General features: G+C 37.5%; 1 protein-coding gene across 2 annotated transcripts in view; it reads right to left on the reverse strand.

The window, feature by feature from the left end:
• Positions 1–283: 283 nt before the first annotated feature.
• The window catches only part of WFS1 (wolframin ER transmembrane glycoprotein), a 34327-nt gene continuing 20441 nt past the window's right edge, over positions 284–14169 (reverse strand). For both annotated transcript variants that reach the window (XM_080373423.1, XM_080373424.1), the window contains exons 4-8: positions 10202–10346; positions 9239–9409; positions 8510–8590; positions 4573–4718; positions 284–2959 (exon numbers count right to left, since the gene is read on the reverse strand). In XM_080373423.1, coding sequence (XP_080229549.1) covers positions 1151–2959; positions 4573–4718; positions 8510–8590; positions 9239–9409; positions 10202–10346 — 2352 coding nt within the window. In that variant the 3' untranslated portion in view covers positions 284–1150. The remainder of the gene's footprint in view (positions 2960–4572; positions 4719–8509; positions 8591–9238; positions 9410–10201; positions 10347–14169) is intronic.

Below are 14169 nucleotides of genomic sequence, written 5' to 3' on the forward strand. Positions count from 1 at the left end.
GTGGTCAAAAAAGGTTGCAAGTCACAAACAGTCTGCCGTGAAGTCTTTGAAAACACAGATTGTGTCTGAGATATGTGTAGATTTCACAGCTACAAAAACTTCACCTGGTATACTCTGATTTTACTGATACCTTTACATAGTGTGAAGCAAAACTTCAAGCATCTCACAGTAGAACATTTTAAACATTCTAAATTGTATTTTTCCGTGACAGCTGCTATCAGTGCAAAACAAACAACTGCTCACAATGTCAAAGCATAATGAACAAATGTTGTACCCATTTAAGTCATGTTTGTATTTTATGTTTATTTGAACAATACAAATAATTAAACAAACATTCTATTTCAGTTTCTACAGTAGACTTTTAGGTACTATCTTCAGTTGCTTTGGCTTGTCCATTACTGGTACCATCTCAATACCAGCCTTTCTAGTGTTTGTCCTTCACACACCAGCACAGATTATACCTTAGTGTCACATATGTAGCTATTATAACCAACCAAAACAGATGTCATATTTTGTACACAATATTTAATGCAAAATGGAAGCTTGAGAACTTTTTACAGCCTTTCTGGGGTGTGAAATGATGTGCCCTTTCAAAAAACATTAAAGTCACTATCTTCCAGACAAACAGTGAAACAATGAGTTCTGTACACAGGTATCACCACAAGGTACTGACTATAAGATCACTCTTTTCTAGAAAACACCAAATAAATACAAGCAATATATGCTGTTGTCAAGTTTCCTATTCTAAACTGTACCTGTGAAAATACAAATGGGCATGTTGTGAATATTTAAAGAGTAAAGTGCTTTTAACATCAAGCAAGTGAATGCATCTAGTGTTGTACCACAGGCAAATCTATATCCACTTTGGACAAAATAGTCTCCATGCAATTAGTCAGCAGCAATTCCCTGCATTCATTTATAATAATAAACTATTACATATTACTTCAGTCATACGGGGTTTAAGGTCAGGATACAGAATGTATACTTACAAAACTCAACCAATGCTCTACATTAACATACATTTTGAGCATTGCTACAGCAAGGTGGTTTGTGTTGTTTTGTTTCTTTTTTTACCTTTTAAGAAACCAGACCTTTGGTAGTGTAAATGCAGCGTACACTGAAGATGCCACTGAACCAATACGTGAGCCGATTATGCAGCTGACAGAAATGGGAAGAAGAAAAAATCAAAAGCAAATTTAATGGCTTTATGCACTGTGCTCCTCCAGTCATGCTCTATTTTCACATGCCTCCCTGCAGGTAAGAGTTTAGACATGCAATTCAAGCAAGTGATTGCTTTCAGTTCGAAGACAGGCCATTTACTGCCAAGACGACCCTCCAGAATTGTGCTGAATTCAATTATACTTCCTTGCCTCAAGTTCAACAACACTTTTTTAAACTCATTGCTTGCCTTCAGCACAATATCTTTGGTTATATCATCCTCCTCTATAGACTTGGTTCCATTTTTGTTACTGAAAGGCATGCCAACGGTTATTTCAAATTTGTACCGATCAAACATTTTCATGTGGCAGTTATGCTTTGTCAAATACTTGAGACGACACAATTCTTCCTCCTCCAACGTAACATTTTTGGGGTCACAAAGAGGGTAGGTTTCACCGTACAAGCATCTCATCCAATCACCAATAAAAAGCGGAAGCATATTTATTGCAGATTCTGCACTGTTGTCGATCTCTGTCACGCGCACATATTTGAACCGCCCAGTCCATGTCACTCTGTGTCCTTCCAGGTGACTACATAAAATCTGAGTACGTGCCATGTTAGTCTCCTTCCATGACCGGGGTCCGCAGAGGAAAGCATATTGATTCCATGTCAAGGTAGAGTTGTAAACTTTCATTCCCTCTGACCGATACACATAGAACCAGCAGAACAACACTACAGCTGTTATCCACACCAGAATGAGTTTCACGATCGAGCTTCGAGTGAGGGATTTAACCATATCAACTACGGAGAAGTTAACTTTTGTCCACCATCGGAAGAGCAAGGGAACAGTACACAAAACCAGAGTCACTACAATTTTCATGAGCTCCAGAGACACAAACCACTTAATGAAATGGATAAGACACATCAGCGCAATGCCTACACCGAGCACCGGGAGCGCAAAGAGAAAGAGAAAATAACCTATAGATGCACGGATGAGCCCAATGCCAGAGGACTCCCGTAGAATGACCACAGAGAGTTCGCACCACATAAAGCAGACCAGATATGGGACCAGGTAGCAGTAGGTGCCTTTAAAATTCCGTAGTTGTGCCATTCTAAAGAAAAGATAGAACAAGTACAAAAACAGAAGGCACGGGATGCTTACATTTATCACAAAGAAGTGGCCGACAGGAACAGTAAAGAAGGTTTTACCCAAGAATTTCAAGTAGCCAAAATTCCCAGGTAATACCTGCAGTAGGGATAAGCAACCTGCTGCTATCTCAGTTATTAACGCTCTTCGCGTGTAAGGTTCTGCACATGTGCTTAAGCTCATGTAGCTTGTCACTGTGAAGAAAACAGAGACGGTAGCTAACTCTGAGCATGGTATACAGTCTTTGCTTGCTATAGGGAAGGAAAAAATGACAAAGAATACTGAGAGTAAAAAATAAATGTATGGCTCTAAGTGATTCCATCCAAAGTTCACCTCAGCTTGCTCAACATCTAGGTTTGGTTCAAAACGAAGCAGTAAGTCAGTCAAAGCACGGAAGTTTTCCCAAGCCTTACTGTCCTGAAAAACTTTCAGTGTGCAAATGACCATAGAAATGAAGGACAAATAGAATATGACTAACGGAATAATGAAGGCAAAAAAATCAATTGTCAGATTACTGATGATGAAGAAAAAGATGAGAGCATTGATATGGTGTGTTGGAACAATGGTAGACAGCCAGTGCATTCCTGCCTTTGATGCAATATCTATAAGGTATTCTTTAATTTCCATAATGGCATGAAGCGGATATTTTACAACCTGGGAAGAGAGAAAGAAGCAATTTATTTATGAGCAGTTTTGTATCTTTACATCACATACATTCTTAGCTGAAACAGTAGCAGTCAGTTCTCTAACCTCAGCTGACGGGAAAAGATTTATATTTCAGATGAATGTTGCCAATAAAATGAGATTACTTTGTCTGAGATTATTAGCTCTATTTTGATTAATTCAGTCGGACGAAGCTCAGAGGCGATTTTGATTTCAAGGAAGATGTATTTCATTACCTTTGACACATATAATTAAATGGCTTCCTAGTCAAATATTCTGCTCTGCTAACTTCATACTAAAGATAAACTACATGGCTGCAGTCCTGTACTATCTTAAGTCTTACTTGAGCTGCAAGTACTGTACCTTTAGAGCACTTAACTCTGCCACTGTTCTGCAAGGATTATGCTATACATTCAGATATGCATATACACAACAAAGTGGTGCACATGAATCATATGCACTTACAGGAAGTACTTACAGCTGTGGTTTATCTTTAAAAGAGCAGATTTATCTTTAAAATCTTCCCAAGCATCTAGGGATGCAGCTGTCAAAATCTAGTTTGGAAGCAGCAGAATTATCTCTAACTAATTACTACATGTTTAGGGATTCTTTTAACTCTACAACAGTAACTTTATGGGATCTTGGAATACTGCCTATCTTACATGGCATTTTTCAACACAGTCATCAGACAACAGAGGAGCTGCTGGATCGAATCCTCTCCCTATGATCAACCACACTACACAGGTTTAATAATAAAGGTAAAGGATTTTTCAAACATTCTGTTATTGCATCTGCACATTAGATGCCACAAATAATCCTCCTTTCCCCATAAAAAGATAGTTATTATATTTCCCCAGAAAATTAGTCCAAAGGAAAGGCCAAGAATGCTTCAGCAAAGATCTATGCCTTGTGATGAACTAGGGCAACACACACAATGACTTGTGCCTAAGCTTATTTATTAGTGAAGGTATCCCTGTTGTTCTTCATAAACACATCTCTTTCCGAATATTATTTATTCAAAAGATTGGAAATACATACCCCTCAACCCCACCCCTACCATATGATAATGGTTACAAAATTACAATTACACCAAAAACTCATGTCAGCAGCTAGAACCTCCCTACCTTGCTTGAAATTTATACCAGTATTGAATGCATGCACCTTAATTTTCCCTTCTTTTACTACCTAGGAAGTATCAGTATAGAAAACCACTAGCAGCAAGTTCCACCATTCTTGAATTCCTTTATAACAGAACCCTTTCACTCCTCAAGACTACAGATAATTTTTCCCACCTGCTTGCTCCTGTTTAAATAACAAAGATATGAAGCATATAATAAACATCTATTAAAAAAACTCAACAGTTATGATAGGGACATCACCGAGACATAATAACGGTAGATGGCCCTCTTCCAGGGAAAACCATTATCCCTTTCCCTTAAATATATGACTCATATATACGAGACTGTAAACATATATAGGAAATCAAGCCCAAAAAGAAATTATAGCAACAATTCTTGAGAGTCAAGTGCAAGTCACCTCTCTGTCATCTGAAATGCCTAAGTTAAGAGCCCTTCAACATAACCTGTTCAGTGTTGCCTTTTTACCTTCAGTCGCAAGGGTAACTCTTCAGGAGTCTTCCCTGCCAATTCATCATCTTCCTCTTCCTGCATAATCAGGTTAGATGGGATTATTCCCTTTGCGTACTTCTTGGTAATTTCAACAAAGTCATCCAAAGCAATAAATTTTTTAGCTAAAAGATAAAATAGAAGACTTTGAGTAAACACGTCACTACAACACTGTACTGATTAAGAGTTGGAATATTAATTTTCTTTCCTGGTTTTAAAGATCTACTCTGGGCTTCAGAAACTAAACTACTGATAACACAGGCTTACTTTACAACTTCTTCTGAGAACTGTGCTGAAAACAAGCTGCTTGTGCCAGCAATACATGACTCCACTGAATCTTGACAGACCAGTGAGCAAGTTTATTATAGGCTAAGTAGGAGAACAGAAGAGTGAGTGAATGTAGCCTGTCTGCAAGCATTCCAAGGAGTGAGGGAAGAAGAAAAGAAGAAAAAAAAAAAAAAAAAAAAAAGAGAGACTGCTGGGTTAGGTCACACAGTTTTAAATTGTAAGCTATTATAAATTTGGTAACTGCTTGAGAGAAATCTTTAACACTGAAAAAGAATTGTACGGGAACGGTAATGAATTACCTGTATGTTATTAACTTAAAAACTTACTTCTGATTTGGCATTTAACAGTCACTTTTCTGACTTCACAAGTTAAAGGCATAATTATGAGAAATGGCCAATTATTCGTATCTACAAGACTAAATATAATTACTCACACTGTATTAATTTAATACGCTATATGGCTATACAAAGGGCCTTCCCCAAACTATATCAACTGTGTTCCAAAACAGATAGCCAGCAACAAAATATACTTTGCTCAGCTGTACAGAGACACAAAAGTTATCACTCTGTGTGGCAAGATCTTTATCTACTCCTGTGAGTAGACGAGAGGCAAAAAGTTACTTCTGGAAACTCCAGGGATGCTGCAAGACAGACTATGACTTACACACTGCTTCAAACTTTTCATAGCCCGTTCCTTACATTAGCATGGATTAGCTAGTTTCTACAGTAGACGAGTTTGATGTCATTTGTAAAGGAGGATAATTAACAGCAAATTTTTTCCATACACTAAAGTAAATGACACTGCTGTAGATATGAAAGACTTTTGAATGACAAAAATCTGTAACACACCTCCTACACAGTAAGTTTAGCTAGTCAGCTGATACAAAGATATGAAAGCTGGCCTGCTTAATACTAGTTTGAGATTTTAAAAAGGCAGAAAACCGAACTGCTTGACTAAATTCAAAATCAGAGGATTAGTGGTTTTGAGCCTATTAATTTCTTAATTTTAAAAAAGTATACATTTCTAGAAGTTATATATAAACATATCAGTATTTAATATTGAAAATGTTTTAGGTACAGAACAAAATAATTTATTTGTGTCAAAATACCTGCTACAGGAAGAGGGGTGTAGAAGAGTTCAACAGAAAAACAGCAGTTTACAAAAATCTATCTTTTGCCTTAATCTTACAACATGGATGTTGCCCTCTGCTTGGACTTTTACTTCCCTCCCTTCCCCTCCATTGCACGAACCCATATATACTTGAACACACCATCTAGCATGCCTCCCAAGAAACAAGAAATTATGTATTTTTGCTAACTGTTCCTATCATTCAGACTGTAACATGACGATGCTTGCACAAATAAACCAGTGAGCCTCCTTAGCTGTCTTGGTGGGATCCAGATCAAGTCTGATACCAAATGTGTCATCTAAATTTATTGTCCTATTGGGACAAAATATACAGTGGTAAGAGTCTTTTTGGTGTGGAATCAGCAAGCAGACATGGCTAGAACCTCACAAAAATTCCTTAACAGCACTTTCACAGGACCGTAGGACATCCTGAGAGGGAAGGAATTGTTAATTCACTATGTATAGATTGCCTATCAAAGGTAGTGACATATACGCTCCCAGGCCCACAACAACTGTTCACTGACAATGTCAGCTCTAACCTTCTGTTTATACCTACATTAAAGATAGCCCAGATCAGATATCTGTAACATATCTGGCTTAAAAATTATCTTCCAAGTACTGGCAAGATAAATGGAGAAACTCAGTGGATCAGAGAAGTAAACATTGGAGAGTTAACAGCTGTCTTGTTCAGCCATGAAAAGATAAAAGCCCTGTTGAGAAGAGGTAACAGCTTAACTCCTACTTTAAGTGTTTGATGAAAACTTTTCGTTTTTAAATGTTATTAGTATTTTGTCAGCCAAGTGTCTCAAATTGATATAAAAAGTGTGTGTTGTAGATTCTACTTTATTATTCATAGATTATTTTTTTTCTTCAATTTGGTTATGACAAATTCCCCTGCCTCCCCCATCTGCCGTAGAAGAAGAAAAATATGCACATCAATTTCTGCCTACGCTTACATGTAGGTTCATTTACTCTCCTGTTATTTTACCTGCCAGTTAAGCCTTAAAAAAAAAAATTACCAGTTCCTTTTCTGACACTTTTTGAATTACTGAAGAATCCAGAACAAAGTTAATTGCTTTGCACTCACACTATCAGCATGTGCTAGTTCAGCTAAGGGATGGAAAGAACACTACTGTTGTCCACTAAGTGCCAACGCAACATAGCTCCAATGAACCCAAATACATCTGCCTAATGATACAATGGCCAGACAATGAAACAACAGTCTTATCCTTGAAGGACTATTTCTTGTTTTCCAGAAGTGGCAAAAATTTCACAAGAACAGCTGACTTACTCTCACAGAAGTTCTGACAGGACCAGAAGCTTGGTCTCCAAAATACTGTTTTTCCCATCACCTACTCCCTTACTCATATGCATAGGCATGTATCCCTCCTCCTCTTTTACTTCAGTGAAAGTGAACGTAAAACTGATAAAACTTCACCCTTCTTAGGAATGTTATTTTCAGAAGTCACCTGTCTAATGAACACAGTCCTTGAAGGTAAAAGCCAAAGTGACCTAAAGAAATGTAACTCTAATTTTTCAAGGGGTTTAAACCTGCATAGCCCCACATTCGACTCACTAATCCACATATAATGCTTTTGTTACCTGTATTCTCAACTACAGATATATTAGTAAGTAACACGCTTTGCAACATTTAAAAATGCTCTTCACTAGCTGATCTGAATTGCACATGAACTATTTCATATGATCTACTGCATTTCAGGAAAGTGAGATTTTCCCAACAATCATTAATCCAATCTTATGTTAGATAACGTTCTTGAAAACCTACACATGCTGCACTGTTTATATTGACTCCTCTCCTGAAGGCTCAGCGACATAGCAGTATTTCTTCGGTATGCAAAGCTAGGGAAAACTTTATTTCAATTCCAGCCCCTCCACCCCATCATACCTTACAAGACTCACAGATCTGGGTCTACACATCTGACCCTGTCTGTGTTGAGTGGTTTAGTTCTCCCCACCACATGAGCTAAGCTGCTCCTAAACTATGAAAGAAATATCTTTGCACGTGTTTGCTATATCAAATCTTGAAAAAATATGGTAAAACAAACTTAATTATAAGGGAATGGCAAACAGAAGCAAAGCAAATAAAAATGAGGGATCTGTCTGCACTAAATGATTGCATAATTAATGTCCTTATTGTAATCAGAAAGCTTACTACAGTTCAGAACTAAAAAAAACAGTGCAAATTTTTTTTTGCTGGATAGATTTGTAGAGTACTAAAAGGACATAAATATAAAAATAAGTGACATGCAAACCTCTCTTAGTATACTGATCACTGACAAGTTGACTGTAGTGGTGACGTCTTCTGTGAGTTCACATGCAGATCAGTTATTTACCTTGCACACATAATAAATTGACACTATCTGTTTATAGCAATCCAAACTTGCTATGCGTTCTTACTCCACCAGCACAAAATTGCTTAGCAAAACATATCAGAAACCAAAACCACAGGCAAAGACTGGAAGCAGCAGCATGCACTCACATTCACTGCTCACTAGTCGCTCCAGCATTCTTCTCTGCTTCTGCACAGACTTTGGGACCGGGCCAGGTTGCTTCTCACCACCTGGTTCAATAACAAGTTTATGAAAAGTCAAAGCAATCAATTAAAGTGATCAAACAATAACTCAAATGTTCTTCAACCTGCAATATCTGGAGAATGGTGTTTCCTTAAAGTCAGGAAAAGAAAAGCATATGTATAAACGGGTAAGAAGTGGCTATATAGCTTTTTATATGCCTATTACTGTATTAGAAAAGGGAACAGCATCAACATAGCCAACAGACTGCTGTAATGGCAAAGCGAGCCAGGTCTCTTAAAGACTGGGTTTATAAATTGAAATGTCAAGTAAGATAGCATCAGGATGACTGTTAAAGAGAAAAAAAAAAAAATCAAACACAGCAAAGCCATAAAAAAAAAATATCATTTTCCAAGGACAGCAAGTGTCAAATGAAGGTATTTTTAATATTTGGTCACTTAACAGAATCACAACCTATAGCACAAGTTATCAGGCCTTTATGAACTAACTTTATTGGTCCAGAGAGCACAGCTGTTAAAAAAGAGTTAGTCTCGTTAACACCGTTACTTTTGCTTAAGTAGATCATACATTCACTGTTGTTTCATGCCTGATGGTTTATAAAGCCCTTTAGGTTTCTAGCTGTGTTCTGTCTGTAAGTCTGTATTTTATCAATACCATAAATCAGTTCATAAACAAACCTTCGTTGTCAACTTGTCCAACATTTTCCAGTAGTTCAGAAACTGCTAACTGCTTCTTCTTTTTTGGGTTTAATTTCCAATACATGACTAAGGCAGCTTTTCTCACAGCTCTCTCCAAGTCAGTCTCAGATGATAACTTTTTCACTTCTTGCTCATTCTCAGAAGTGATGCCTCAGGAAAAGAAAAATACATTATATACTATTATCCCACACCCATGCAGGAATGACTGATCTGCCCACAATTTATTTTTCTCAGTTTAGCCTGAAACTTCGCAAGTTTCATTCACATCTTGACCACTTAAGTAAATTACTCAAATGCCCTTCTATGACCACTGCTATCAAAATCTAAGCACGTTGCTTAAGTGTACACTGTACTTCAAAGACTGTGCAAGACACGCATTATCCTTATGTCTTACTTCAACTTTTCAAGTACAGCAGTATGCATGGGTGACATGTAAAAGCAAGAATTTAATGAGAGTTGTTCTGCTTGGTTTTGGGTTGGGTTTGTTTTTTCCCCCCTGTAAATAAGAGTTCAGATAGCTGGCAGACAAGAGAAGACCATTTCAAGTGTGGGAAGTAGCATGAAGGAGATAGGAATCTTAAAGTGAAAGAAGACAATAGAAGATCACCAATTAGGAGAGAGGCTGGAGAGGGGCAAAAGACTGAAACAACAGCAGATATGTAGGTGGTGTGTGGTTATACATGACCTTTACAGTCAAGAAAAGAAGCCTCAATGAAAGGTGGGAAGGGGAGGAACAAGCATGAATTCCATGAAGGAATTCAAGCAAATAATTAATATAAATGCTTTCATAAGCACTATTGTTAATCAGTGCTTTTTAAGTCACCTGTTTGAAGAGACTGTCAGCATCTACTCACATGAACATTCTCACTATATTTTAACACCCCTTTTCAGCGTTAAAATGAATATAGTATAATTTCAGATAAAGTCTCAGAAAACCCATACCTCTTCTGTCTGCCAGGCATCTACGCAACAGTTTGACAGCTTCTCTTCGACCTTGCTTAGCAGCAAGGATGAACCAGTCAACCGCACTACAATTGTTAAGTTCTTCATCCTCCTCTTCTGCTAATCTTAAGAAGTGTTTCCCCACCTAGAATAAGTAGGGAAGAGAATTCCTTCAATTTCTGAAATATACTACACCCTCTCCCTCCCCCTCCCGGAACTCAGCTAGAATAAATTCTCTCTGAACAAAAGGTCAAAACATTTGCTGCTGGTACTGAAGAGCATAGCTGTAAGTTGATCTTCCACAAGGAAAGATCAGTTTCCAGAACTGGAAGCAAGAAGGAATCGCAACACATTTAGCCAGGTCAATGCATTAGTTGCTTTTGGTCTTCAGGCATTTAGCAGGATCAGGTAAAGCTCCTGGTGTTAAAAGTTTTCTTGAATTCTTTTCCTCCTATAAGAATGGTCAGACAACACTGCTAGTCTCATGTAAGAAACACAAAAATTAAGTGTAATAACCTGGTACCAGTGACATTCAGAAATTCAGATGAAGCTACCAACAAACGGCCTTGACAAGAAAGGAGGAGGCTTCAGCAGTGAAATCCCTGGCTCATAGCAGTTTAGCTACCAAAAGTCAAAGCAAACTCATGATTAAATAGTGAATGGAATAAAACTAATACTGATCAAGCATCAAGGAAATTCAGCGAAATAGCCTGTAAAAATCCTTCTATTCAGGATTACAGAAATTATCAAGCAGTTGCCTGTATTACTGTTTTACCAATAAGAAAAACACCACCTTTCTTCTTCCTTCAAGAAAACTGAAATATATGATAATATACTAGTAAATATATTTATGCAATAGCATGAAACACTTCTGGTTATCATACCATAAGGCAAAAAAACATTAGCTGGCAGAATGTGGCCAAAACTCCCGGACATTTTATCTGCATGCCTGAAGAATCTGGGAAATGGTTTTGCTTGGCTCACTGAAGTAACAGAGAGGCAGTACGGTTACATTCTAGGAGTAACTAATGCAATACCTTAAGAGTATAGCTCCGTAAGTCCACAGTATTATCTGCTGAAAAGAACCTGTTTGAACAGTTTCTCTGAAGTTTTGCCTTTGGTATTACCATTAAAGGTGACTAAATACCTACCTCTGAAAGATTAATAATTCACAATATTCCCATATAAGTTAATCACACTGATATAATCAAAAATATATTTTTCTTCCCATGAAGGTCACATCTCCAGCCCTTCAACTGGTTTCATACACCTAAGTGAGTGCTCTGACAACTTCTACATAAACAGTTATTGGGTAGACATCGTAGTGATTAAACCCATAGCACATACAGTGAAGCTATCCAAAAAACATACAGAAATCAGAAAAAAACCTAAGTAATCCAAAAGTCGTAAGTAAACAATCATTAAAGTCATACCAGAGTTCAATAGGCAGTGCACAGATATAGTGGCAGATCAAGAAGAGAGTATATGAGATGGGGAAAAAAAGAAAAAAAAATATTTAGCAATTGCCTGCTAATTTATCACCTAACTGCAGATGTACCTTCAGCTATTTATTTCAGAAAGGAATTGCTTGAACAAGTTACACAGTAAATAACATCCCCTGACAAGAACAGCTGTTTCTTGAGCATGTTTATATTTATAGCCATTGAGATTTTGAGCAAAGGTTGAAGAGTAGTAGCACATAATGATGCAGCTCTTAAGTTTATAAGGACCTCTTGGACACAAACTCGTATTGCAACATCAACTAGCAGATTCTGGAATATGTCATGTTGCACAAGGCTACTGGACAAGCAAAACAATAGCATAATACCTGTTTTATGATAGAAGGGGTTTTTTTTGCTTGCCTGTGGGTTGTTATTTTTTTCATGGGGGTTTTTAAATTGTTTAGCATTTGTTTGATTTGTTGGGGTTTTTTTGGGGGTATGTAAGTTCAGAATTAAGATTCTACCTACCACCTCCAAAACACAAACTGAACCCACTCCCAAAATCTGAGCAACCAGAAAATCTTTTCCCTTTACTTTGATTATAAAATTACAAGATTTTGTCTATGTTAAAAATTTTGATAGCAAACCCACCCACCTCCCAAGGCCCATAACAAACATCAAAGCTTTCCACGAAATACTACTGGAAGGTCTCCCAGCTCTCTGAACAAGCCCTGTGCAACAGCCACCTTTCACTGTTGTAGCAAAGCTCCTACAGGGAACCACTGAGGACAGCTGCAAAGCTCTGGCACGCAGCAATCAAAGGAGGAAGAACTGATGAGAAAAAGCAAGAAGAACTGATGAAGAAAGGTGTTAACTTCAGATTTGTCATTTAAGCAGTGAGGGATTCTCTCCTTCCCCATGAGCCAAAACCATGAAATAAGGTCATAGTTGGTAATAACTTAACAGATCTTCACACTGTACTTCTCCAAAGGTTGCTCTCACCTGTGGGCTTTGCTAACCAAGGTGGTTATCTCAGGCAGTCCCCTTGCAGAGATCCTCCTCCATTTAAAGACACAGAGCTACCTTTTCTCCATTACAGAATTCCAGCTGTGGGTGTCTCATTTACATAATTGCTGTACAGTTATTTCTCAATAAAGAAACTACATAAAGCTACAGTAATACAGGTTGACAGCCACTCAGAGTGCATTTATTTCCATAGTCATTGCAGGGCTATTTTTTAATAAACTCATAGTAATAACTACAAGCTAGTGAACCAAGTGATTTCTCGTGTTGCCTTCCTAACTATTAGCAAACAGCACAACAGTGCCGTCTCAGCTTCTCATTCATACTCCTACAAAGGTAAGAAATAAAAATAGATTTTTCTAACTGATACTAAAGCAATGTATTCAACAACAGGGAAGAAATATTTTTTTAGGGTTTTAAAAACTAAAAGTTAATTCCCTCTTTACAAGTCGCAAGAAATCTGATTGCATAGAAAAGAAATTACTGTATTTGGGGTTCCTTTTCAGGCAGTCGGTTCATGTTGAGTGCATACTGAAGCAAAATTGCATGCTGGATATCTCTCTATGACAAGAATAGTATTATTGTGTGGGAATAGAAAGTGTACACAGTTAAAGAGCTAAAGGAAGGGAGGGAAGGTGGAATTAATTGAGAAGGATAAAAAAAAGATATTATTTATATACATACATATCCACACATCATAGGCTTAGATTACATAAGGTATTTCTTACTCAACTGGAAGTTATACCCTGGAAGAGTGTTTATGGGGTTTGCTTTTGGAAGAGTATTTATGGGGTTTGCCTTCTTTTGTGTGGAGGAATAGAGCCAAAGCTGGGTTTTACAGCAGCGACTCCCTCAAGGCTAAAGCTTCATCCTCTGCAAAGCCACTGGCTGTTTCAAAGGTGAGGAATTTGTCACTGTCTTGGGTTACAACTCCAAGGACATCTTGCCCCTCAAACAAATTGAGATGCAGTGGGGAGCTAGCATATTTATTTATTTTTTTTTTTTTTTTTACCAGCTTTAAAAGGAAAAGAGGGGTGATCCTTGGGGAAAAACCCAAACCACCAAGCATGTAGGAGACCATAACCACTCCCTTTTGCCATCAGAGAGCTGGAAAAGAATGCTCAAGTAAAACACTAATCAAGTTAAACATGAATTAAAACCCTTTTAAACAACTTTAAGCTATTTGTACTAGACCAATACACCAGATAAAGGAATGCAGCATAAAATTGCTACATTTTTCTAAAACCTAAGGGGCACCAAAAGTGCTAATACATACAAGGACAGAACTTCCATTATTAATTCAACTGTATCTGCCACTGCACAACTTAACATAGCTAATTTCAATAAACAAGGAGGATTTTTTATTCTAAAATGTGTTAATTCAACAGCGAAATGGTGTAAGAGCGGAACATCTATCAATCTCTGTTCCTGCTAAAGCACCTCAATGGCAGTTTCTTCCACAAAGTCCAGCCTGAAAGTCCTGGTATCTTTAATATAGCGCAG

Source organism: Falco punctatus (genome assembly GCF_963210335.1).
Source record: "Falco punctatus genome assembly, chromosome: 1".
Classification (NCBI taxonomy): Eukaryota; Metazoa; Chordata; class Aves; order Falconiformes; family Falconidae; genus Falco; species Falco punctatus.